The 27,082-nt window shown below is 39.3% G+C and overlaps 1 protein-coding gene across 1 annotated transcript in view; it reads left to right on the top strand.

The window, feature by feature from the left end:
• RTF1 (RTF1 homolog, Paf1/RNA polymerase II complex component) overlaps positions 1-13,231 on the top strand; it is a 29,749-nt gene extending 16,518 nt beyond the window's left edge. Inside the window, exons 6-18 of the mRNA XM_032110653.1 lie at positions 720-831; positions 1,637-1,772; positions 2,375-2,552; positions 3,459-3,541; positions 3,876-3,963; positions 4,048-4,155; positions 4,730-4,807; positions 6,030-6,151; positions 6,525-6,582; positions 7,169-7,246; positions 8,333-8,428; positions 8,716-8,827; positions 10,459-13,231. Coding sequence (XP_031966544.1) covers positions 720-831; positions 1,637-1,772; positions 2,375-2,552; positions 3,459-3,541; positions 3,876-3,963; positions 4,048-4,155; positions 4,730-4,807; positions 6,030-6,151; positions 6,525-6,582; positions 7,169-7,246; positions 8,333-8,428; positions 8,716-8,827; positions 10,459-10,565 — 1,356 coding nt within the window. The 3' untranslated portion in view covers positions 10,566-13,231. The remainder of the gene's footprint in view (positions 1-719; positions 832-1,636; positions 1,773-2,374; positions 2,553-3,458; positions 3,542-3,875; positions 3,964-4,047; positions 4,156-4,729; positions 4,808-6,029; positions 6,152-6,524; positions 6,583-7,168; positions 7,247-8,332; positions 8,429-8,715; positions 8,828-10,458) is intronic.
• Positions 13,232-27,082: the final 13,851 nt, after the last annotated feature.

Raw genomic sequence — 27,082 nt, 5'->3', positions numbered from 1 at the left:
ATAATACACATTTATACATATATTTATAATACACATTTATAATACACAAAGTGTACTTGCAAATACATATATGCATGTGTAAAAGAATCTTATTTAGAGTTCTTTCACAGTGCCTTGCAGAAATTACTTCAACTTAGCTCAAATTGCTGTCTTTTATGCTTATTATAGAGGCTGCTTTCTCTACAGAGATAGACCTGTTAGAAATGGAAAACACAAGACTTAAAACATTTAAGATTTGGATCCATCGTGCAGACTTTACAAGCAACGTTATTTCTGCTTTAAGTATTTTTAACCTAGCTTTTTTCTTTGCTACTAAATGAAAACTAGTGCTTTGATTTGGCCTTGCAGAAGCAGCAAATGAGAAGAATATTCATTCAGTTTTTCCTTATTGCATGTTATTTGCAGAATTACTTCTGTTTTATTTCTCTAGTCCTTTTTTAACTTTAAGGAGGATTTTTGAGACTAAGACTTGGTGGCAGAAATGTTGAACTATAAATATGTTAATTATTTTTGATATGAAGCAGAATAAAGAAATATGCTCCAGATTGATTTCCCTCTCTAGCCTCTGTAAAAAAATGAACTGAAAAAAATTATTTCAAAAAGGAGTATGTTAGTAATTTTTATTTGAAAAAAATTCAAAGTATGCAAATAATCTTTGTTTTAATGCTTTTTGGCTTACGGATTTATGGTGTTGAGGGACTTCCTGTACATGTTTTTAGGTCATGTCACATAACAAAGAGCGGAGATCAAAGCGGGATGAAAAGCTGGACAAGAAATCTCAGGCAATGGAGGAGCTAAAAGCAGAAAGAGAGAAAAGGAAGAACAGAACAGGTATGAAAGCATGTTGCTGTTGCTAGTTTTTGAGGCATTATTGCAGATGTCTGAAAGTGCTACATCCTGTTTCAAATTAATGCGACAATCCTGCACCTTGGAGTGAATGAATTCCATGTCTGTGTTTTCCTTGGTCTTTGCCTGACATGACCACCTAGGGTGGTATTTGACACCACTGATGCTGTATTCCTCACCCCTACCCCTCCCTGGAATGGTCTAAAACCAGAACTTTCATAACAGTCCACTGAATGGCTCTTGGTAATGTTTAGTTAATGTGTCTGAATTGGTCGCTTAGATCTCTGAATCATTCAAACTGTTACTTATTGGACTTGTGATACCTTGTTTACATTTGCTTGTTTCTTCGCTAGCACATCATCTTGTCCATCTTGCCACTAACTTTTGATGCAGCCATTTTTGTTACTGTACTGGGTTTTATTGTGATTCTCTCCAAACATGAGGTTTTTTTCTTTTTCCTTGTAAAATAACGATGCGATGTCTGATCATGGCAGTTTTTTCTTGTATATCCAGTTGTTACACCCATCTTGAATTACTATGTGCAGTCAAGTTGGGAGACTGAAAATAAGTGCAGCTGAGGTTTAGGATGATTTTAAGTAGTTTGTGTATATGCAAAGAGAGAAATCAATGAAACACAGTGGATTTGAACATGTGCCACTTGTGTCTAGTGTAAAATTAATACCTGTCTGCCTCTTGGATTTTTTTAAAGCAATTAAGGTTCAGCTCTTATAGGAAAGCTTTCATAAAAGATTTATAGCTTGCTTTTCCTTGCTCTCTGTCCTTCCCCCAGCTGAATTGCTTGCAAAAAAACAGCCATTAAAAACTAGTGAAGTATACTCTGATGATGAAGAGGAGGAGGAAGATGATAAGTCTAGTGAGAAAAGTGATCGCTCATCCAGATCATCATCCTCTGATGAAGAGGAAGAGTAAGTAGTAAACACTGGGCTGTGATTACTTGTAAGTATGTTCAAAAATAGAGACCCACTTTAGGTAGACACATGCTGTTTTAGAGGATTGTTTGGGGCAGTTCAGTGTCTCTAAAGTGTTTTTGCTTCTGGGCACAGTTGCATTGCTCAGATTTGAGTCCTTGGCACTATATCATGGTTCATGGGACTCATTTACCTTGGGTGGGTTTGCAACTTCAGTTCCTGCTGTTAGCTTTAGCCCAAATTACACTGTTGTTTACTGATTTGTTTGGTTCTACAGTTCAGCAGCTGCAGAACTCTGACACACATCTGGGCAGATACGTGTGCTGGCTTATCTTAAAGCATTAGTCTGTAAACTGCCTTGGTGTGTGTCTTTCTGCTTTCTGGTAACAGGGATAGTGGGTAATAAATCTGGGACTTCCCGTTAAGCCTTTCTCAGGAATGCTAAATTCACACATCTACATCAACTAGTGCATGATGAATCATTCCTTCTACTGGTAATTTAAATAGTGCTCACACTGCACCTTACTCAGGACCCTCTTTTTGGGTTTTGATTATGTCTCTACTTTTTTCTTTATTCCCTCTCACCTTTCCTGAATCAGGAAAGAAGAAATTCCTCCCAAGTCCCAGCCAGTGTCCTTGCCTGAAGAACTGAACCGAGTACGGTTGTCACGGCACAAGCTGGAACGCTGGTGTCACATGCCCTTCTTTGCCAAGACAGTCACTGGCTGCTTTGTCCGTATTGGCATTGGCAATCACAACAGTAAACCTGTTTATCGGGTGAGTTTAGCTCTGAGGGATTCAGTTCTTTTTTTTGTGCTGTAATTAAATATTTGCAGCTTATCCGTTCTTAGGTACCGGTGACTGTTTGTTTGATTGATACAAAAAGATTGCTTGTAACCAGAAAATGTAGTTGCTGCCGAAGAGGTGGAGGAGACTGGTTTAAGAATAAGTCTGTGTGACCACCTAGGGGAGGAGATACATTTAGTGAGAGAGGGAGAGCACTAACAAAGCTTATTCTTCCAGCTTTGGTTCACATTGTCTTGTCTCATCACTTGTATTGCAAACTAGAGTTCCAGACTCTGCTTAAACCAAGTAAGGATGAGTAACATTCACTCGTTGTTTCTAGGACTATTCCCAAATTATTGTCTTGATTCTTCTTTTTACAAAGTTTTTAGTACACCAGTGTGCCTTCAGAAGAGAATGTGATGGAGAACACAGTTTTGTTTTTCTGTTTCATTGCTGTAATCATAGAATACAATAATATTCCTTAAAATTACATTAAAGGCACCTAGAAGGGCTGTGTTTAGTATGTGAGCAGCATTAGTGTATTTCATTTGGAACATATGTTAACCCAAAACAACATTATTTGAGAAGGAAATAGAAAAGGTAGGAGAGTGTACACTATTTGGTCAGGAAGGCAGAGGTGAGAAGATACAAAAATTGCATCAAGCATTCAGATGGTATAATTTATTAACTCAAAAAATATGTACAAAGCAACTAATTCAGTACCTGATAATGTATACTGAGGAGTCTTGCTTTCCTTGATCTGGTTAGAATCGTTAGCTAGATTAAGGTTTTTTATCTCTAGTGAAAAGGCTTGAATATGCCAAATAAATTCCAGGAACATGAAAAAAAAAACCGCTCTTGCATCCTTCTTCTTGTGTATTTTATTCTGTGATACAGGTTGCTGAAATAACTGGTGTGGTAGAGACGGCAAAGGTTTACCAGCTTGGTGGCACACGGACAAACAAAGGCCTACAGTTGAGGTAAGATACTAAGCTAATCCTCTTTAGTTCATAAATCAGTGTCCTTTTCATAGCAAATCATGTTCTCTGTGGGGTTTGGAGGTGAGAACTGAAAAGCAGACTGAGCCTTGTCATGCTACTTACTGCTGCAATGTTTGGGTTGGGTTTATTTGGTTTTTTTTTCTCCTTGTGCGCAACGGAAATTATAAAATACCCCAAAAATGTCATGCAGGGAGTTATAATTTTGTTGAGATGTTGTTGTGTGGTTTTGGGCTTCTTTAATCAGTTTACATATATAGATCCAATGTCACCACTTTGCACCATGAGAAGGGGATGTTACACTTTCTTGTTGCAGGCATGGCAGTGATTCACGTGTGTTTCGCTTGGAGTTTGTCTCAAATCAGGAATTTACTGAAAGTGAATTTATGAAGTGGAAGGAAGCAGTAAGTTTGCCAGACTTCAGTTTCTTCTTAGCAACCTTCTGCCAAGCATACTTTAAGTAGAAAGTAACTCTCTCTCGTGTTTAGATGTTCTCTGCTGGGATGCAGCTACCCACACTAGATGAGATTAACAAGAAGGAAGTGTCCATCAAAGAAGCCCTCAACTACAAATTTAATGATCAGGACATTGAAGAGGTAAATGGTGCACTGTATTGAAACTGTGTCAGTGCTTAAAACTGACAGGAACTCATGCAATAGAGCAGTGGCTGTTACAAAGCAAAATGATCATGGTATTTGCTTTCCAAGAAGGAAATAAAAAGCTCAAAATGAAGTTTCATAACTGGATAGAGTACCTTGGTGATGCTGCTGTTGTTTGGTGTTCATGCCTGCTTTTCTTCATTTGTGCCCTGTTATCTCCTCTTGAACTTGTGTTGCATAGCTCTGAACTCCTGAGTATGGCAACTTAGTTCTCAAGTTCTGAAAAACTGACAGCATCATGGTAGTTGCATTTATCACAGTTTTTGTAGTTTAGTACTTGCTTGATACTGACCAAAGGTGTTTAGCATCAGGTTTTTGTAGGTAGTGAGAATGGAGCTCTAACTCATTACCAAAGGCACAAACTAAAAAACAAAACCATCAGAACATACATAAAATTCAGTAGCAATAAATAAATTTCTTAGATGATACTTGTCTGTTGCTTCTAATACCCAAATATCAAAATAGAGATTTCATATTTGCATATTCATGTTGTTTCCTCTGCATCTTACAGATTGTGAAAGAGAAGGAAAGGTTCAGAAAAGCACCTCCAAATTATGCCATGAAGAAAACTCAGCTATTAAAGGAGAAGGTGAGAGATGAGGTGATGCCTGCAAGTGTAATGCAGTCTTTGATGTCAAAGAACTGGAGTTCATCTGGATTTTGGCAGTAGTCAGCAGTAAGCTCGACTTTAACTGTGCAGTTGGAAGGTGGCTCTCAAAGTTCATTGCTGGGGTCAGAACACTCAGAGCTATTGCGCTCTTTTTTTTAGGGGCAATTGCCAGCAATTATAGCTGTCTCTTTTTGTGTCCATTAACAAGGTCTTAAGCTGGTCTGCCTCAGAAACTTTTCCTTTTTTCCTTTTTTCTTGGTTTTTTCCTTTTCTTCTTGTTTTTTTTTTTTTGTCGGTGTTGTTTTTTGTTTTGGTTTTGTTTTTAGAGTACCTCATAATAATGTTTGAAAGTTGATTTCCTCTTCTTAATTTAAGATAGGAAAAAGAGAAGTTGTGTTACATTATTTTTTACTCAGGGGTAACTGGATTGTCACTTCATGGCTGGTAATTTATATTGAAAAAAAAAAGTGGCCGAGAGATTTACTTGCCATGATCTGTTTTACCTGCAGTCCTCTGGGGACAAGTAGACCTAACAGCGTATAAAAGCCAAAGCCAAGATGTGGAGAAAACAAGCAGCCTTAAGTATCTCTGAAGATAGGACTGCATGAATAAAACCAAAACTTGTTTATGTCTTTCTCAAGGCATTAATGCTTCATATACAGTAAAAACCAAGAGTTTGTATTAGTAGACATTCCTTGGCTTAACTGTATTTTTGTGGTCCCTATTTTGCTGTGCACGAACATGTAAATTACTGGGTTCCCATCGCAGGGGGTGCAGTTGCTTTTTGTTGTCAGCAGGTGGCACAATAAGCTGCTGTCGTGCCTTAGGGGACTCAGCTCCCTGAAGGAAACGGCAACTGGCAGTTGTGGAAATTAATTCTTTTCCTGATCTGCTAAATGGGGATGTTAAATTTTGATAAAACTTGTAACTTAAGTCATCTAGCTGACCTGTCCTCCTCATGCTGGGACTGGTGTTCCTACATCTTTCTTAGTGCAAGGGATGTCAGAGTTTTTCTTCAGAGTAAGAAATCCGGTTTTGCCTTGAGCTGTAAGGAGAGTGTAGGTCTTTGTTGTACTCTTACCATGCAGGGAAGAACATTCACTGGAGTAGGGTTAGCTGACTGATTCATGGGTATATCCCTTGTCTCTCTGACTAATTCTGGGTAGAGAGTAGTGCTTAATGAGTTACTGTTTGGTTGAAGGCTATGGCTGAGGACTTGGGGGACCAAGATAAGGCCAAGCAGATTCAAGATCAGCTTAATGAACTTGAAGAGAGAGCAGAGGCCCTGGATCGTCAACGAACAAAAAATATTTCTGCAATCAGGTAAGAAGCAGATACTGGGAACTTACTTTCTTAAATGGTATCAAACAATACTTAGAAAAGAGAAACTAATGCATTAACAAATTAACTGCAGATTTTGTTTCTTTTTCTTTTCTTTTTCAGTGTGTTAATATGTGTTGCAATATTTCTGTTAGTGCTTGTCTATCTTCACTTTCTTGTATCTGTCATTCAGTTAAAACTGCCAAAAATGTAAACTCTCTTCTATATACCCCAGGTAGCAGTTGTGTTGCAAAAGAGTAACTTGTGGTCAGGATGAAGCTGCAAGAATGCTGTCAGGTGTTTTGTTGTGTAGGGATTGATAAATGACAGTCACTTTCTTTTTCTTTCCCCCACCCTCCTTTTTTCCATTCTGCAGTTACATCAACCAGAGAAATAGAGAGTGGAATATCGTTGAGTCTGAGAAGGCTCTTGTGGTAAATAGTGCTGAATTATTACTTTTGTACAAGTAGAGATGAAATGATGCAAAGAGCGATAATTGCATGGCAAAGTTACTAATTTTTTTTAATGATCTGTAAAGTCTTTCAGATTGGCAAATGGCATGATTTTAAAGCACAGTGCTTTATCTTTTTGCTCAACTCAATTGTCAGCAAATTAGTGACTGCAATAATGACTTAATGCATCTTATATGGTATAGGAAAAATAAGTCTCCTCATAAAGGAGACTTCAGATAATAAAAGAGTGAAGGAGATATTCAGTTCTCTGTAGTTACATTTTTATTAAGGAAAAGTTAAGCTTGTTAACAAATGCTTAAGCATTAACTATCCTGAGAGTTGTGTGCCTATTTTCTGTAGTTGTATGCAATAAGGACAGTTTTGTCCTGTGAAGCATAGGATGATGGGTGCATTAAAATCTTTCAAATCTGTAATGTTGTTGCTGGTTTTCCTCTGATCTCGGTATTGTATATAGCTGATGAGCGCTTGCATGGATGGCGGGCTGTGGGGGGATATACAAGGGTGCAAGCAGCAAACTCTGCAAAACCATGTGCTATTTCTTCGCCAGGCTGAAAGTCACAGCATGAAGAACCAACAAATGGACCCCTTTACTAGGCGGCAGTGCAAGCCAACAATAGTGTCTAATGTGAGTGTAATACTTAAGTTCAGTTGAGGCAATTTGCTGAAAAACAGAAACCGATGTAATGCAGAGTGTAGGAACAAAAATTCCCAACTGTGCCATATGCTATTAACACCCTGAGTGCCAGTGTGAGATACAGCTGAGTGAGATCCTGGTCTCTCTTTTTTTTTAATGTAAAGTGTGAAGGACAGAAGTGATGTGGGTATGTACTGCAAAAGCAACCATGATTGAAAATTCTGTAGTGAGTTCATCATGTAGAATTATTCAGATTTAGTTAGCTCTGGGAAGACAGTTTGCTTTAGATGTGAGTTTCACTTCTAATTAGCTGAAAGTTTCCTGTAAGATCAGTGAAAGGTGAGAGGAGAACATTTTGGACCTGTGATGGATGAAGTAGCTCAACACAAACTTCCCATGTGATACTGTGCCAAACCTGCTACTGCAGTCCCTACATATATAACTGATGAACAGCAAGCTGATCACCTCCTTCTTCTAAGTAATCTGGCCTTGTTGAGGTCTGTTCTGGAATAGTATGTGATTCTGGTGTAGGTACTTAAAAAAAATACTCCTCAGGTTGGCTCTCATCAGTCACCACAAACCAGCAAGGAAATAAAAGAAAAATTCTATTTTAGGGCTTGAATTAAATATTTCTGAAATACTTCCTTATTAGAAAAGAATTGTAACTGAGTAGCTTTATTGTGCTAGAGAACTATTAGGTAAAGAAAATAGTCTTCTAAAGATTTCTCCTCTGTAGTAGAGTGTTTCAGACAGAACTGTAAGCTGAAAGCAAATACATGTTACAGTAGCATTAAGAGTAGTCACAGAAACAAGCCATATCATCAGGAAATGTATTTCTGATCTTTTGAAATAAAAACTTTCTGAAGAATGATTTTTAGTTTGTTACTCTCAGATACAGTCAGGATGATTTCAGTTGCCTCTTGGGATTCTGAAAGTTGGGTGAACCGATACACAGTCTCTTATGGCTTTAGATTCATGAATATGAATACTGTTTTAACAAAACGTAGTTCTAGCTTTTGCCAATTTAAATGCAGGAATTTTAATTTTTTATTCTTCTCTAATATTTTGCCTTTGCAGTCCAGGGATCCTGCTGTCCAAGCTGCCATCCTTGCCCAGCTAAATGCAAAATATGGATCTGGTGTATTACCAGATGCTCCAAAGGACATGAGTAAGGCAAGTTTCCATTTTGGTCTCTTACCTTCCTCACACTGTCACCCTTCTGCTCTGTGAAGCTTGTGACTAAGCAGGTGTGCATGCTTCAATTCTAGGAAGGGGTATCCTGTAGAGCATTATCATAGAAAAGCAATAGCTTCTTGTTTCTTGGGAAAGGAAATTTAAGTTACTCTAGCAGTATGAAAGCTACACTAAGTATGTTTATGACAGAAGAGGGGAAGAACATTTTTATCTCCGTTTGTATGGCCAGATAAGGTTTGGAGACTTACTTGTAGTTTTTATTTCAGGGTCAAGGAAAAGATAAAGATGTGAACTCTAAATCAGCTAGTGACCTCTCAGAAGATCTTTTTAAAGTGCATGACTTTGATGTAAAGATTGATCTTCAGGTTCCCAGTTCAGGTAGGTGTTCCATCTGAATTTGGGGATGGGATTGTACAGCCCATTTTGGTAGAACTTACTTCTTCCAGAATAATTCTTTCGAGGTTATTGGTGGGCTTTTGAAAATGAGAGCAAGGACTCTGTTTACCATCTCGGCAAGTATCTTGAACTGAGGAGGAGGGGATGTGTGATAGTGGCATCCACTGAGAAAACAAGAACAACTGTATTGTATTAGACTAAAAGCTTGTATATCCCCTTATCTTTGATTTAAAAGCCATGGGAGAGAAGGAGATAATGAGTGGTTTTTTGCACACTCTTCCAGTCTATATTATCTATGACTTGTATAATCTTTGGGAAAAAGATGGGTGTTCTATTTAATAAGTCTTGGCAGCTACCTTGATACTTACTTTGTTAATTTGTCTAATAACTTCTGATGACAGATAAGCTGGGTGTCTGTGCTGTTCTGTTCTGTCCTCTGTGCATATACTGTGGGGATAAAGTACTTTTACTTGATTTTGAACCTGCTGCTTTACCAAGTTGCTGTTCCCTAACTTAGATATTGCAGATGATATTGAAACTAAATTTTAGGGAAATGAAAATACTGGCCAGTGAGTGAAGATAATAGGCACAAATTTGCTGGCTCTTCCTCTTTGTTATCCCGACTTTGGCAGCATGAGATGTGTGACAAGAACAGTTTAGTATCACAAAATCATTTTGTTTGAAAAAGACCCTTAAGATTATTGAGTCCAACCATTAACACTGACAAGTCTACCACTGAACCAGGTCCCCATGTGCCACAGCTACACGTCTTTTAAATACCTCCAAGGATGGTGACTCAGCCACTTCCCTGAGCAGCCTGTTCCAATGTTTGACTGCCCTCTTGGTGAAGAAATTTCTCCTAATATCCAATCTAAACCTCCCTAGTGCAATTTGAGGCTATTTTCTTGTGTCCTATAAAGTTGTTTTCCAGTGGAAGGAAAGGAGTATATGGGAGGAGTATATCAGTGCAATTTGACACACAAGGTTTAGTATTTCTTGCATTACTTGAAGAATTAGATCTGCAGTTTCTTGGAGGGGAGTAATTTAGGAAGTACCGTAAGAATGCACAAAGACAAACCTTGTCAAGAATCAAGAGCAGGAGATCCAAACTAGGTCAAGATTGAAACGCTGGATGTAAGACTACAGAATGAGGTAGGAGGTCAAGGACAAGAGACTTCCTGAAACAGCTAGTGAGAGTTACAAACTTGAGAGTTAGCAAGCAGGTGAGGGTTAGGCACTGAAGTACACTGAAGAGAGAAGGATGGGAGACAGAGTTTTCCTTAGACAGAACATCATTTTGGCATCTTACTTTGTGCGGTCTCCTTGCTTAACAGAAGAATCTGGAGACTGATAAAAATGCGTGTTGTAGACATAGAACGTTTGACTTTTTCTGCTTACTGTCTCTCTCTGGATTAACACACAGAGTCAAAATTGCATGTGCTGCATCTATGAAGAGAAGCCTGCCGATACTGTCTGTACTATTAACTGAAGTTCTAACCTGATGTATACTAGAGAAGCCAAACATGATTTTGTGGTGAAGTTGTCAGCAAAAACAAGTAAAAATTTGTAGTTTTCCTGTAGTTTGGTCCTTACTCTTTTCTTATCCCCAACAGAATCTAAGGCACTGGCCATCACCTCCAAGGCTCCTCCAGCAAAAGATGGTGCCCCTCGGCGATCACTGAACTTGGAGGACTACAAAAAGAGACGGGGGCTTATTTGAGCATGCCCACTCTGCTGCTTCTGATCCTGCATGCTCCATGATGATGTCCTACTTTTTCTTCCTCCCTTTTCAGTTCTCCCTTCTGGGTTGGAGCAGCAATGGAGCTGGGAAGAGACTCTTTAAAACTGCCAGTCATCTGTAACATAAACCATTCAACTATTTACTGTATAGACCTCCCTTCTTGCCCTTTCCTCTGCTCCCCTCACAAATGTGGATCTGTGCTATTTGGGGTTTTCCCATTTCTTTTAGTTTGAGTTTTGTTTTTATTTTGTTGATGCAGCTCGTTGGTCCACTCTGTGTTCAGTATTAGCCTGAGGTCTGGATTTCCGTAGGAATCTCTTGGCAGTCGCAGAATCAGCACTTGGTGATGTCCCCTTACATACCACCACAGGCACAGTGAATAAACATTGGCGCAAGACCTTTGTGGCTGGAAGGTCATCTGCACTTTCTCCCTCTTCTTCTTCTTCCTCATTCATCCTAGCTTCGGAGAAGGGAATCTTCAAAAACTGGCCTAGGTTCAAAGTGTAAATTTTTTTGGGAGGGTTGTGTGACTTTTTTTCAGGTGTTTTTTATCATTTTTAAGCTGCAGTACTATTTGTATCCGTCTGTCACAGTTCTTTACGGCTGTTTTGAATTTCTACCAGCTGTACTTGAGCATCTGAAATTGCAAGAAAGAAACTCATTAAATGTGATTCTTCTTACTAAAACGGCTTGGCTGATATAGCTGTTTAACTTCATGTTCCCTTTTTTACACTTAACTGATGAGAAGGAGGTACACAGCTCTTAATGTGGGACTTGTCATCTATAGCACATCCAGACTACAGCTGTAACTGGGTGAAGTAGCTTTTTGTGGGGTGACCCTGGGGAGCTCATTTGGTTGGGCTTTAATTTCTTCTCCAAGCTTTCAATATTACGTATTTATTAAGTCATCATGTCTTCACTGAGCTCCAGCTCACTTTGTTTCTTGCTTTCTGAACCATTTAAATGGGGCTTCTATCAATAAACAAAATTTTTTAAAAAAAGATCACATTCTATGGAAGGGGAAGGACATAATAGAAAGGTCAGTGGGTAATATGGACATTTTTCATATATAAACTGGTAAAAGTGGAGTGCAACATGAGCACAAGAACTGTATGGCTTTACGGAATATTTGACTGGACACAAATTGACAGCTAAATTATCACTCAGGTGTAAAAAAGAAAAAAAAATCAAGTGTAAATATAAGTGACATTTAACAAAGAACTTCTACAAACATACAACTGAATATATGAAACTAAGAACTAAATTAAAAGAGAATTAGAAGTCTAAAAGGTTAGAGGCCCTCGTTCAGGTAAGCGTGCAAGCACGAGTGTGTTCCTACTCAGGCCAGTACATATATGACAACTTAAGAACTGAACTGGATAGGAATGTTTTTGGGGGACCCTAAAGAGGGAAAATGCTGATGCTCGTCTTGTGTCAGAGCATTACTGTTTTTCTGGAATCATACACTGGTTACATTTTAACCTGTGTTTGATACTTTCTTGTTGGATTCTTAATGAAACTTTAATCTAGTTCTTATTTAACTTTCTCTTCCTTTTTTTAACAGTAGCTTTAAAGAAACATCATGTAATTGTGTGCAGATTGATTCTACGAACTGTGTATAAAAAGAAAATCAACGTATGAAGCCTACCATGTAAACAAATAAATAGAAATATATCAATACTTATTTACTGAATAGTCCATAGTTCTAGGGCATGTGGATTATTCTGTAAATATGTAATCATAGTCGACTTTATTTGATGGCCTATTTTAGCAGCTTCTCTGGAGTTACAGTAGGCTCTCACATATACATACTTGTAACTTTTTAAGATTGGATTTATGGGATCTACCATCATAACGTCATAGGAAACATTGTGATTCACTGTGTAGATATGCATTTGATATGATTTGGTTTTTTCAACAGCTAAAGTGATGTTAAGGATTTGTGATAAAAAAAGAATCTAAACGTACTTTGCAATAGAGTTTTCAAAATAATCACTCTAATGGTTTGCAGAAATAATTGCCAAATCAAACAGTTCAGAACTGATTTTTTCTGCTGAAATACCTCAGAGCTCTGAGATGCAGTGACAAGTGGTCTCTAAAGGTAAACTTAACCCAAATACAGTATTTGTAATATGCTTGGCCTTGATGTATTGGTTTTAGTTAACTTCTACTTTTGGTAACACAAGACTATCTGTAATACAACCAAAATGTGGATGAGACCCATACAGTGTTGTAAGTAACTTTTAGTAGAGAAAACCAAACCAGAGGAGATGCAGTGAGTTTAGGATGCCAATCTTAATGATGGACTATGTCCTAATTATCTGCAATTATGAAACTGCCACTTACCCTCTCAAAGTCTCTGGGTTTTGCTAAAATACTGTTTTTCAGAGAAGGCAACCATCAGTAAATTATCATGCAAACCTCTTATATTGAGAATGATACATGAAGAAAGTACTCTTGAATAGTTACATAATTGTATGAAAGCTGTAATCTTTTTTCCTTTAAGTGCATGTAAAGGTGAGTGACTACACCTCCCACTTGTTAGAGAGGGAGAGATTTGTTTACTTTGTTTCATTGGTGTCCTAGCATAGTTCATCACAATTGTACAGACTTCTATAAATAAACTTGGTTTGTTGGTTTAATAAGGTTGACTGTTTATCCCTTGATCTGAGGTGCTAAGGGTTTCCTGTCTGGATTTTGTTTTTTTAGAAACTGACTCTTCATTTATCAGTCTGGACTACTGTATTTAATACTAATATTGTGAAATAATTAGTGAAAAGTAAGCTCCCTTTCTTTGCAAGAGCAGCTGTTGACTCCTGGATCACTCTCTAACATCTGGAGTTGGCCCTTATCACTACAATCAAATGGAGCCTCTTGGAAGGTCAGTTCTCTTGCACCTCTGCTGCACCTCACTTAAAACACAGACTTTGCTTGTCTTGTAGAAATCCAGACTACTTTTGTAATCAAAAAAGCATATAGCTGAACTTAAAGAAGCTACTGAGTAAGGTGAAGCAAGACTTCTCAGGGGTAGTCAGTGTGAGGATGAGACACAGGCATAATTTGAAACAGGGTAAGTTCTGCCAAGATGTAAGATTAAAAAAAAAAATTACCCTTAGGACAGGTAAACAGTGCACTAGGTTGCCCTGAGAGATTTTTTTATTTTGGAGGTTTTCAGGAGAAGGCTAGATTGAGCCACAAGTAACATGATCCCATCTTGTAGCTTACCCAGCTATGAGAAGGAGGGTGGATTGGTGATCACCCTGAGCTCTTTTCTCACCTGAATTAACATATGATTCTATGAGTAATTTCATACTGCATTCTCCAGTTTTGTCTGTGTTCCCTGCAAGTACTGTCTCCTCCCCATCCCTCTTTTGACATGCAGACTAATGCAGCATGCAGAATTTTTCTCACAGACATGGTGGCTTACAATGGGCAGTGTAGCATTTCCCAACACACATGTCCTTTCTGAGACTCCCTGGTTGTGGGCACCTATAGGGTTCCTGCTAGGGCTGTCTGTGAAACACAATTGTTCCTAGAGATTAACCACTGAGCAGGCTGGAAGACTTGGCCTGGAAGTTTGAGTGAAGAGCTGTAACAGATTTGCTTAGCAAAGTGTTCCTTTGCTGTACTTGTGAGTTGTAAATTTGATACTTAAGCTACTGATACATATGCAGTCTTACTTTCAGCACAGTAGCTTGATCTCCTAGAGGGAGATGCTTAAGTAGCCAAATAAATACGTGATTTTTTAAATTTAATCTGGAGCTCACTGGTTTTACCTTACCACCATCATCAATTGCTTCAGATTTTAGGTCGCCTCTCACACTCAGTAGCTGAAGGAATTTCATGTGAGCAATTTCTTAAGTCTCATTGTGTGTGGAGTTAGCTGGGTAAAAAAGCCCAAACAAAACCCAACCGCCAGCTTAAGTTTCTGCTTGGTCAGTTGGACTGTGGGGCTAGTAAACATGGAGAGTTGTAGTGGTAATATCTTAAACTTCTACAGCTCTTTGGAAAGCCAGCCATTCAATACTCCTTTGGGGTTCTTTATGCCTTGACATCTATTGAGATGTTAAAGGCTCCTGTGGCCCAGCTGTGTCAGGCCATAACAGGTAGGTGTTACCCATGTAACTCCAGCCTTTGGAGAGTTGACTGGTTTTATTTAGCATACTTCTTTCTACTGAGAAGAAGCAGTATCCTGCTAAGTTAAAGAAGGTAAATTCAAGTAGGAACTTCTCAGAAATAGCTAATATATTGCAATTACCTATCAGTAACAGAAGGCAGGGTGAGTATTGATAGTACTTAGGATGGTGTATCAGGCATTTTGTATTAAACTGCATGTAGAATACTGTGTCTAATTTTTGGGTTTCCCAGTTCAAGGAAGATTTCAGCCACCTGGAACAAATTTAGTGAAAGGCTAAGACCAAGATGGTCATGGACTAGGGCTTGTTCAGCTTCTTCCAAGAAGGTCATGGTGTAGCACTGTAATAGTATATTGTGGTTGTTAGTAACAGGCCATAAGCTTAGTACTAAGTCTGCAAGGCCTTGGGACTGAGGATTATCGTACTTCCCTTTCTGGGCTTTCTTTGGCCTGCCTCTATCTTTGTATTAGTTAGTTTTGTTATAAAAATTTCTATAAGTGGTCAGATGTCTGTGGCTAATTTCTTTTACTTCAGTTTACCTTTGTGTGGCACAACCATAGTTTTATATATGTAAGAGTAATAAGCAGGTATTTTATGTGCAATAAGATATTTATGACCAGAATAAGGATGTGGAGAGAAATCCGAGCATGTTATATGGTAGCAGGCCTTTAGAATTGGAAACAAAGGATGTAGAATAGAGGAGTTACAGATTAATGATGGGGTACATACATGGAACTGGAGACCCCATAGTCTTGTATTGGTGAGCGATTAGTCACCAGCAGTCAAATATGGGGTGTTTTTTTCTGTGGTTTGATTTTTTGTAGGTTTTTCTGATTTTGTGGTTGGTTGGTTGGTTGGTTTTTTGTTTGGCTTGGTTTGGTTGTTGAAGGCAGAACAAGAACTGGACAAAATTGTGTTTAGGAAGTAACAGAACAAAGAAATCCCATCTAACATATGTGAAAGGCATCATATATCATATATCATATATTTGGATTTGAAGGCCAATAAGGAAAGAAAAAGATGTAAAAGCATGTTAACAAACAAAAACCCCAAGTGGATCCTAGAGGGAGAAAGAAGAAAGCAACAGCATATTCCTTCCAACAAAGGACTTCAGATGCTGATAGCTTCATGTTATCCTTTTCAGCAGTCTGGAGATGTTGATTTTGAGATGCAAAGTAAGAGCAGAAGGGTGAAACTAACCCTAAAAAAGGAGAGAAACTGAGAAATGTGTGTTACAGTTTTAACTCTATTACTGCAACTTCTGTATAGAAGTATACCATCTGCGTTATTATTCTTTTCCTATAGTAATTACATCTAGACTAGTAGACTAATTGGTTTAAGATTTCTGTATGCTAACAATTAATTCTTAGCTTTACTTGTATATATGTTGTATATATTGTATACATGTTGTATATATGTTAGGCTTCCTCTTTGCCCATAAACAAGATCTTCAGTGTAACAGAAGATGCAACTTCAGGAGGATCTAATAGCAGCTTCCAATGAATGTGGAGAGGTTGTCAGGAAAGTGGTCTGCTTTTTACAGTTGTGGATGCTGAGAGGATTAGAGACAATGGCATAATTTAAAACTAGAGGTTTTGATTAAATGTGGTGGAACTCCTCTATGAGAACAGTGAACAGGCTGCCCAAAGAGCTTATCTTTGGAGGTTTCCAACTTGATAAAGCTGGAGCAATGTGGCCTTGGATCTGATCCTTTGGGATGTAGGAGGCTAATCTTGGGGACCTCCTGAGGTCCCTTTCAATCTAAATTATACTATGACTGTATTTACAGTATGCTATGACTGTATTTACAGTAATTTCTAAGTGAAGCCTGAGTTTACTTTGCTGTAGCTTCTGTTCCATAGCGAAATTGCTTTAAGGAAACTGATAGGAGTTACCCAGGTTGCCAAACAGGGCTTGGCTATTGGCTAATGATTGATTTCTTTAAGGTCTGGCTTCTCTAAATATACAGTCTGCACATAAGTGTCTTAATTTTTGTCCTTTAATTGAATGCAAAATGTAAAGAGCAGTTCTGTTACTGTAGCCCACTGCTGGTGCAGGCAGCAACTCTTGTTGGGAAAATCCTGGAATTTAATAACTGTCACTTCCTGAATTCCACATGTTGCTTTCCAGTAGTTTAAGTGTATTTTCTGTAGAGCAAATAATATACCTGAGTGTTTTTAGGTTGGGTAGAACATAGTTGGGGTAGAATGTACTCTGTATCATTAACTTTGCACTCTGTTGTCAGTACTGGAACATGAGAATAATTATTTGAAATGAAAAAGGATTGTTTTCTTAAGTGCTGGCACCTGGTGTCAAAGCATGAGCTGGATACTTTCAGAGACTCAATACCCTTAAGCAGTATGAAGCAAGGGAGTGTATTAAGAGTGATAGTTATGGAGGGGTATTCTTTGAGGGATTTTTTTCTTTTCTTCATATCAAGCTTTAGAAAAAGAGTTGATTGAATTTCCTTGTGTGTTTGATCATGACAACAGCTAATGTCTGATTCCTGAAAGCTAGCTGCAGACTCTCTGCTCTACTAAAACTCTTTATATGCCATTTTGAGCTTCTGTCTTTCAACACATTTGTAATCCGCTGGCAACAGAAGAAACACTGAGCCATAAGGAGGGTAGGAAAAGAGTGGTCAGAGCCTGGAAAACACCAGGAACTTCTGGCCCATGAGGAGGAATACTGTGAGAGACACAATATGTTGCTTTCTGATGGCTAGCCTCCCACTTCTGCCAAATGTGGCACCAGGTTTGAGTGTTTTCACCCATGTTGCAGAAAACCATCATGCAGCAAGTAATTTTCTGAAATTATTTTTAAGGAATGTAAAGTTTCAAGATTGGTCAATTGGGCAAAGTTGTTACTCATACAAATGCTTACAAGCAAATTCCCTGACTTAATTGAATGTGCATAAATTATTGTGGATTCTGCGCAGGTTTGTTTGGTTTTAGTAAATGTATACAATTTTGCTGTATCAGAGCTATGGTTTTTGAGTACTATTCTGGAGAAATTACAGTAGGTCAGTGCAGAAACCCATGATCACAAAAAAGGAGAAAGGAAAGAAAGTCATTGGTGAAAAAACTTGCTGGAAGTCTCAGGTTTGTGTCCTAAATCTCACATTAATATTCAAGTAAAAACTTTTTGTTTCCTCAGTCTTCCTGAGGCAGATTTTTTTTGTTACTAAACCTCTGTCAGTTTGTTCTGCAAAAAATACAAGGCTGGATAGGGTAATAAATTACACTGCAGATGAGTAACTTTGTCGACTTGTTAAAGACCCTCTTCAACAAGATTCATAAATACAGCTTAATGCTAAGTGAGCATTGGAATGGAAGCAAAGAATACAGGTTATTTTCTGGCATGAGTATATATGTACAATGCCCAAAAGACATCACGTCTTTGGGGAGGTTGGATTTATGATTCAGTGGGTTGAAGGAAGGGGCAGTAGAGTAGAACATTAGAAGCTGGGAGTGATCTGCCTTTATAAATGGCATAAACAAGATCACGATGCCTTGTTTCACTGTGCTTGCTTCAGGAAAGAAATTCAAAGCTCAAACTTTAGGGTGGGGAGGGGAGTATTTCAGCTGTAAAATGTGCCACTAAAACAGAAAATTTTATCTGAGACTCAAATGATTTGGACTTTGGGCTTTACTAAAAGATGGTTTTTTGAATCATTTGTTGGCTCTCCTTCAAGACTACAGATAAACATGCAATTGTCAGATACCCCACCTGGCATGCAAGAATATTTGCCTTGAGTGCAACAGTGTAAGTGGTGTCTACTTCATCCCTTTGTAATTCTTCCTGGTGGTATATCTGCCAATGGGTAACTTGCTTCCAGTATTTTTCAAAGTGAAATTGCTGTGTAAAAGCTCAACTCCTGAAAGTAGCAATGTGCCACCAGTTTTTAGGCTGTTTGCTGAAAGCAGTGGCGGAGGAGTCCGAGCTGATGTGCAGAAGTAATTTGAGCACTGGTGGCCTGGCAGCTCTTGTGTGGCTGTTTTCAGATAGGGCAGTTCTAGTGAAGCCGCTGCTGCCTGCCTGGCCAGGTGCTTCTCATTCAAGAAACAACGGACTTTTTGTACCGATAATGGTATGGCAGAGCAAAGTTATTGCTCATATCCCACATGTGCTTTAGAAGGTTACTATGACAAATTACAGCTTCTCCCAAGAATGGTGCTAATGCAATGTTTTTTCTGGCTGCAGTTAGCACAAGGACACTAACAGTTGATTTCATGTAGTCTTCCTTGATCGGGGGAAAAGACTGATCTGTGACTAGAAAAAGCAGATCATATAATCTACATACAGCATATATACATATACAGCATATATACTTAAAAGGAAAAAAACAGACTTTTATTTCATGCTTTGCTGTTGAAGACTTCCCAGTCATCAAAAATTGAGAGTAGCTATTTTTCCTGTAATAAAGCTCTCCCCCTGGAAATATTATAATGGACTGTGGAGGCAAACTGGTTTTCCACTATTGAAGTAAACTTAAATGTTTGAATAAATGCTGTCTTCATCTGAGAAAGACTAGATGAATTTCAAACACAAAGCAGTTATTTTCAATTTTGAATCAGGGTTACTTAATTATTAAATTGATTATTGATTTTTATTTCCATTGCAAACTTCTGCGATATTTTCCCAAATATTCCTGATCGAAGACAGGAAGTTGAAGATAGCAAAGTATGATGGCCAAGCTTGAGATGAAGTGTAAGCTGAGTACCATTTTAGCATTTTGTAAAATTCTCTTCTAGCTCTGCTCCTGGTAAAGGATTTGCTATGAAGAGTTCTGCAGTTTAGCTTAGCAACCAAAGTCTGGAAGTGGGAATGAACTATTATAACAACATGGGGTATATGATCTTTAACAAAAACCTTCACTTTAGGCTAACATCCCCTTACTGCTTAACAATGAAGAGTTTTTAGAGTATTAATATTACAGTGTACTCTTGGGTTTCCTGTCACTGTATTGCCTGTTTCAGCTAGCACAATCTGTTCACAGCAGCTAGTGCTCTTCCAGGGGCAGATTAGGAGTACAGAGGGGAAAAAAATTGTTTATAAATTGTATCTTGAAACACTTTAGGGTTGAATGCCCAGAAGCCTGAAGACATACAATCCCAAATATTATATTATGGTCTATTTAGCCAGTGTTACAGTGAAAGGGAAGACTCTGTGGGAGGCGTGGGAACTGGATAGAGTCCTCATAAAGAATATATTCACTCACAGGTGACCTGAATTGCAAAGTCACAGGGCAGGACTGTTCCTGAGGTGACTATTTTGTGTTATTTACTGAAAGTGAAGGCAGAGCTCTTTGTGGACTGCCACATACTAAGATTTTGACTACTGGGCAGAGACAGCCTGGGTAGTTCCTCAGGTCCTGCGCTCTTCAAAAAGTAATGCATAAAGAGATCCACTATAATCTACCATAAAGTGACTCATCACTCATAACAAGTTTGTTGATGCCTGGTTAATAGTAATAACCATTAGTTATTACTATAAAATTAGAAAGCATTTAAATTCTGAAGGATTATTGCCCCTTTGTTTTTCTCTGTTCCTGGTCATGAACTTCCACCTTGAATAAATTCTTCATTTTGTCACACCTTGTGTATTTATATGGTATATTAGTTCCATTTGCTGCAGTCCCTTTTCAAAGGGAATCATGATGATAACTTACCCTTGGAGGTAGAAACTAAGCTGCATTCATTCCTGTAAGTTTTTAAGATAACCCATTTGCTGGGCTGTCTTAACATAAGTATGTTTCAGCTAACACTGTTCTTCAAAGTCCCTGGATATTTTTGGCCTGGCTTCTTGGGGATGGTAGCAGATGGCCACAGCAGAACAACAGATATTTTTTCAGATGTTAAAATAGGGCTGAATTGAAGTGGGAGTTTGACAAAAATACAACAAATGTTATCTGAACCCCAGCCTTGAGAGGAGGGGCTGGCAGAGTGGGCTGTCACAGAGCAAGTGGTCTGGCCTGCATGGAAGTGTTTCTAACTCTTGGTGTCTCAGCATGGCCTTTCTCAAACACCAAAGATGTGATGCTGGAGCTGCAGTGCCTGGGGAGCAAAGAGAATGAAAGGCAGTGACTCAAAGCCTGGCCCATTCAAACCTGGGAACTGCGCTTCTGAAGCAGGGCCTGGCTCCACTTGTGGTCTCTTGGGTTGTCTTTCCAGTCCCCTGAGCTCAGAGGAGCAGGAAGGTAAGGTTGCTCCCAAGCATGCTGAACAATTTCCACAGCTCAGGAGCATCTCATAAGAACCCTTCTCCAAATGCCTTCACTGGCTTTTTGCCACAAGCTTGTAATGAAACAGCTGTACTTGATTAGATTCTGGAAAAAATGTGTCTGTAGTTTACTATTGCCTTTGGTTTCTTTATAAAACAATATACATATTTATGCATACTCCTATTCTTAACTTATTACCAAGACTGAAAATTAATCCTGTGGAAAAACCAACATGGTATTGTAGAAAGTCATTCAGTATTAAAAAGAACTGATTTGTCAAGTTCAGGAAGGCAAAGCACTGTTCAGCCGTGGCAGGGAGCTATGGTAACCATCCACTTGGGCAAGCACATTCAAAAATTATACTTTTTGCAAGTGGATTGAGCCATGAGATTTGACCAATTTCCTTTTAATGGATTAGCAACCAGGCTGTTGTTACAATTCTAGGTGCTTTTTTAGCTCTAGCATTGAACAAGCACAGCAAAAGTTGAGTTTCCTAAGGAGTTTCTCTTGATGTGGGAGGACTAAGACTGCAATCTTTGGATGCGAATGAAATTGTTTGATTTGCTTGCCTGGAAGGAGCTAGTGTCTCACTGGCCAAACAGGCTGAGATGGTGCTCCAGCTTACACCTGTCAAAATGGTTACATGCTCTTTTTTGTCTCGTTTACCTCACACTTTATCTTCAGACATGAACAAAGCTAAGAGAAAAGGCAACTTGCTCAAAAAGGTGGTACTTGTATTATAAAGAAAAAAGAGAAGGAGCACTTACTTGTCATGAAAGAACACTTAAGGTGAAATTTCTTGTTCTAGGCAATAGCAGTCCATGAGGCTACAGGGCTAACTTGCATCAGACATGAACACTGCAAATTCAGTTTCCAAGAATTAAACAAACACTCCTGAAGCTGGTAATCAGGCTGGAGAGACAAGCGTTTTGCAGAATCTTTGCTGGTCTCTTTTTGGTCTTGAAATTGATTTGGCATTTGTTTAAAACAGAAACAGAATCACAGAATTTGCTGAGTTGGAAGGGACCCAAGAGGATCATCAAGTTTGACTCCTGGCCCTACACTGGACCATCCCTTGCAAGGATCTCCGAAAAAATAAAGACATCCTGCATGGGACAGGTGTACAACTGTAATAAGCTTTACTTTCTTACTTATCTGACCAGGCTGTAGAAGATCGATTTCTCTCTTTTCTGTCAGGGGACTGAAAGTTTCACAATAAAATTGTGTGGTGAGGGAGAAATACAGTAGATTTTCTGACAGGTTCCCAACAGGACAGTCTTATAAATACTGCAAACCTGTCCAGTGGAGAAACAAAGATGTGCTGGGTGGGGAAGGGCTCCCACAAGAAGGCAGTTAGACTGTCAGAAGTTTTGCCAGGGAATACACCATTGCTTCTTTAGAGGGAGAAGCAGCATTCCTCTTCTAGGCGGGGAAGGGCTTCCATCAGCGCTGCCAGGCTGAGTCTGATCAAATATCCCTTTGAGCCATTATCCTGTCTCAGACAACAGCCAGTGTGGGATGATTAGGACACAAACATAAAAAACAGGCCATAAAGAAACTGTTCTTTGAGAACTTCTTAGCATCCACAGTTCAGGGACATCCTGAGCCAGAGGTGATTTTGAAACTGTTACACTTGCTCAGTAACCATCAGCAGATGTAGCCTCTTTCTGTTTGTTCACAATCTCTTTTGGAAGCAAGAGAAGACTAAAGTGGCAGAAAGCACGGCATTTTTTACAGGCAATAGAAGCTAAGATCCATAAAGAGGAGTCTCTGAGATTCACTGGTCAAGAGACCACTGGAGGAGGAACAAGGGCCAAGGAGAAACTGTGATGGTCTTTGGATCCAAAATTTACAGAGAAATTGTGTAGTGTGATTGTAGACTTTTAAAGTAGCTGACTTGTTGCTAAAGATCGTGGGGGTTTTGTTATTTCAAGCAATGAAGAGGTGAAGAGGAGCTAAGAGAAAGAGTGGTACTGGAGGAAACAGTATGTGGTGAGCAGGTGTCACTGACACTTTTCAAAGCCTCCACTTTTTGTTTGGATCAAGACAACAAACTACAACATGAGCAGTGTTAGCAGCAGAGTTCCTGCCCAACCATCACACTTCTTAACTGGCTGGCTTTCTGGCATGTGCTCCTTGCTGAGGCATAAGCAGAACCAATACAGGAGTTTTGCTGGTGTGGGGCAACAAGCAGCATTCCTCTGGCAGGTACGTGTGTTCGCAATCTCCTCTGCTCCTAGGATTCGGCTGTCTGAGCTGTGCTGCCCTGAGAAATGACTGGGAGAAATTGCTATAGTGTCTGTCAGATGCTGTCCACATGACTTTGCCATCTTAATTTGATGACAAGATCACTCTGTTTGGGACTTGTCCTAAGGTCTTATTTGGTTGATAGTATATAATCCACTCTCCGTTTCTCTTCTGATCCCATTTCTGGGATATACTTTCCTAATTACATCAGACATTGGCTATATGCCTTCATTTTTAAGGCTCTCTGCTATTTATCCCCACCCTACTAATTATCTTTCATTCTTAATGAGGTACTGACTCCTGCCTCTGATCTCTATGGCTGACTTAAATATCTTTCAGACAAGTTCCTCCATGCTTTCTCACCATACTGCTTCTCCAGTTTTGAGGTACTTTATGTAAACACTCTCAAGGGTACCAATTCATCCTTCTGTTTCCTCAACAGAGCCCCAGCTCCCCACCCTGGCACCTCCAGCCACATTACCTTCCTTTTGTGTTCATTTCCCAGCCTGTCAGGCTCAGTCTTCTCCCCCAGCTCTTCCTTGGGCAGTGCACTAGATCCATCCAGCAGGAGAGAGCAGCAGAGATTTTTTTTTCTCCCATTGTATTGTTAAGCTCGTATTTAGTGGCAGGTGCCAGTGCAGCACCAGCTCCTGCAGTCTTATTTTGAGCTGCAAGTCACTGACAGAATTTTCCAACAGCCTGTTGAAAGGGAAATCATGTTCCAGACTGGGACCAGGCTACAGACTCACTGCCATTTGGATTTTCATCTTGCCAGTTGGCAAAGCAATGCTGCTGAGCTGCCACTTCAGTTTGTTAATACCTGGTGCAGCTTTCCTTTCCTTTGCTTTAGTTTTCTGTTTTAAGATAAGGTCAGAAGAAGATATTTTGCTAGGTGACTTTTGTGAATTTGCTAGGTGAACGTTCCTCAAGTGCAGAAGAGAAGGTAACACAGAGTGAATAAAGCACAGACCTGTTTTAAGGAGCAGATATGGGAGGAAAAGCAGAAAATTTAATCCTCTGTGACAAACCATGGCGAGTAAAGCAGAGAGGAAATTTTTTCAAACCTCTTAATAATTTCCTGATCCTTTAGAACCTATGGAGCCACCATCACTATATGTAAAGGGCTGAAAGATGAAAGAAAGCAGGTTTTCCTACTCAGGTGTTCGGCTGTTTGCTAGAAGCTCGTGTTCCCTTTCTGTGATCACTGTAACATTCACTACAACATCAGAGGGCCTTGGGACAAGATGCCAAACAGGCTTTAGGCATGCTCTGTGGAGTTTAAGGGGTACGTCTCAAAGGAGAGAATATGAAATTACTGTTACCCATCACTGAAAACTTAAAGCAGCTCAGTTCTGTGCAAATGCAGCAGGGTAAGAAAATCACAGAATCCCTTAGTTTGGAAAAGACCTCTAAGATGGAGTCCAACTGTTAACCCAGCACTGACATGTTCACCACTAAACCATGTCCCTAAAAGCCACATCCACATGTTTTTTGAATGCTGCCAGGGATGGTGATTTCACCACTTCCCTAGGTATGCTGTTCCAATGCTGACCACCCTTCAATGAAGAAACTTCTAGTACTAGCCTGACCTCCCTTCGCACAACTTGAAGTCATTTCCACTGTTCTATCACTTGTGACCTCCTTTCAGGAAGTTGTAGAGAGTGATAAGATCACTCCTGATCCTCCTTTACTCCAGGCTGAACACTCCCAGCTTCCTCAGCTACTCCTCATAGGACTTACTCTCTAGACCCTTCCCCAGCTCCATTGCCCATCTCTGGACATGCAGAACCTCAATGTCCTTCTTGTAGTGAGAGGCCCAAAACTGGACAGAGCACTTGAGGTGTGGTCCCACCAGTGCCAAGTACAGGGGGTCAGTCTCTGCCCTGGTCCTGCTGGCCACACTAGTGCTGATACAGACCAGGATGCCATTGGCCTCCTTGGCTAGCTGGACGCACACGCTGGATCATGTTCAGCCACTGTTGACCAGCACCCCCAGGTCCTTTTCTGCTGGGCAGTTTTCCAGCCTCTTCCCCCAGCCTGTAGTGCTGCCTGGGGTTGTTGTGACCCAAGTGCAGGACCTGGCACTTCACCTTGTTGAACCTCACACAACTGGCCTCAGCCTACCAATCCAGCCTGTCCAGATCCCTCTGCAGAGCCTTCCTGCCTTCCAGCAGATCAACACTCCCACCTGACTTGGTATTGCCTGCAAAGTGACTGAGGGGGCACACAATCCCCTCATTCATGTCATTGATAAAGATATTAAACAGGACTGGCCTCCCCAAATGTTCACGAGTGCTATTTTTTAGTTTTACTATTCTTTTAATGTGTTCGAAAAGGAAACTAAACTATAAGTCTTAATGTGTGTTCCAGATGAAAAGTTTACATCCATACACTGGGTTTTCAGAATATTTATTTTCTCATCTACCATAAAGAGAGTAATTGTATTACATTCCACATATATTCTCCTTCCTTTCTTCAAACCTGAGATTTTTGTAAAGACATTTGAAAACTTAATTTTTTGATGAAAAATGGGATAAATAAATATTTTCTTCTTTTTTTTTTTTGTTCTTAGATAGCTTTTAAATAATCTTGTCCTCTCTCCGTATTACACATTTGTCCACTTTAAAATTATGTGCAGCACACATTCTCTTTTCTTCTTAGGAGTAAATAAGTACAGAGATGAACTGATTAGAATGTTCTCTTTTCCCCTAAATCTCAGGATGTTTTTAAAGGGAATACAAGAAAGTAAAATCTCTATATCTTATGATGAAGAAGAACTGGTAGTGTAAACCAGGTGAGTTATTTTTCAATTACCACTCCAATAGGTAATGAACATACAGGTTAATTTCGAAGATACTGATCTCTTGTCTGCTAGTGACAATCCAGTTTGAAGCAAACAAATATTTCCAGTGTTGCTAACATTTTATAAGCACAACCAAGCCCACAGAGGAAGTCCTGTAAAAAGTGTCAGATCAGTATCACAGATGGGGCACGATGACTTGATCCCTTTACTGTGTTCAACATTCAAGAATTTTTACTGAGGTATTTGTCATCTGAATCAACAAAGCAAATGTCTTGTGTGAATATATTTTATGTGACTCCAATGTATGAGTTGTTTGATTGCTCTTATTAAAAGTATTAATTCCAGTACTTCCTTGCATTTATCACAGGACTTGAATCAAAACTTCTGTCTCAAAACATTGCTTCTTTTGTGTTTGTGCCCACTTCCAGCATGCTAAATAGGCATCTTTGTGTGGGCAGAGGACATTGTCTAATACAGAAACTGTTGCATTCTGTGGTCTTGGAAGACAGTGCTGTCCATTCAAACTCCAAGTGCTATCTTTCATTATGAAACAGTTAGAGTCATCATGAAGTTGTTATGATTAGAGCTCAGAGATTTCTCCTATAATGAAGAAAAGAAGTTCCTTGCCCATTTTATCTCCAGACTTCATAGAGTGGTGGTTTGGAAGCACTCATACCAACAGAATTTGTAATTCACCTGGTTTTGACTGTTTTATTATACTAAAGCAAAGACTCCCTTTGGATTAGCCAGTCAACACTTGTCTTCAGTTTTCATATGATCACAAAATCATAAAGTGGTTGAGGCTAGAAGAAATGTCCAATCCCCATGCTCGAGCAGTGTCACTTGTTGCCCAAGACCATGTTCAGGAGGCTTTATTTTTATATATTATTTTTTGATATGGAGATTCCACAATCTTTCTTTGACAACCTCTTCCAGTGCTCAGTAAAACATTTCATGGTGCTTTTTTTCCTCATTCCTTACCCAGGACTATGGAGTATATCCTAGGCTCTCAGTTGGCTCATCATCCATCCCCAAGCAAAGCTCCATGCACACAAGCTGTTCTGTCACAAAGGGCAACTCCTTCTCT

Source organism: Corvus moneduloides, chromosome 6, assembly GCF_009650955.1.
Source record: "Corvus moneduloides isolate bCorMon1 chromosome 6, bCorMon1.pri, whole genome shotgun sequence".
In the NCBI taxonomy this organism is placed as follows: Eukaryota; Metazoa; Chordata; class Aves; order Passeriformes; family Corvidae; genus Corvus; species Corvus moneduloides.
The sequence above is the reverse complement of the archived record's forward strand: the minus strand, read 5'-3'. Positions and strand labels throughout refer to the sequence as shown.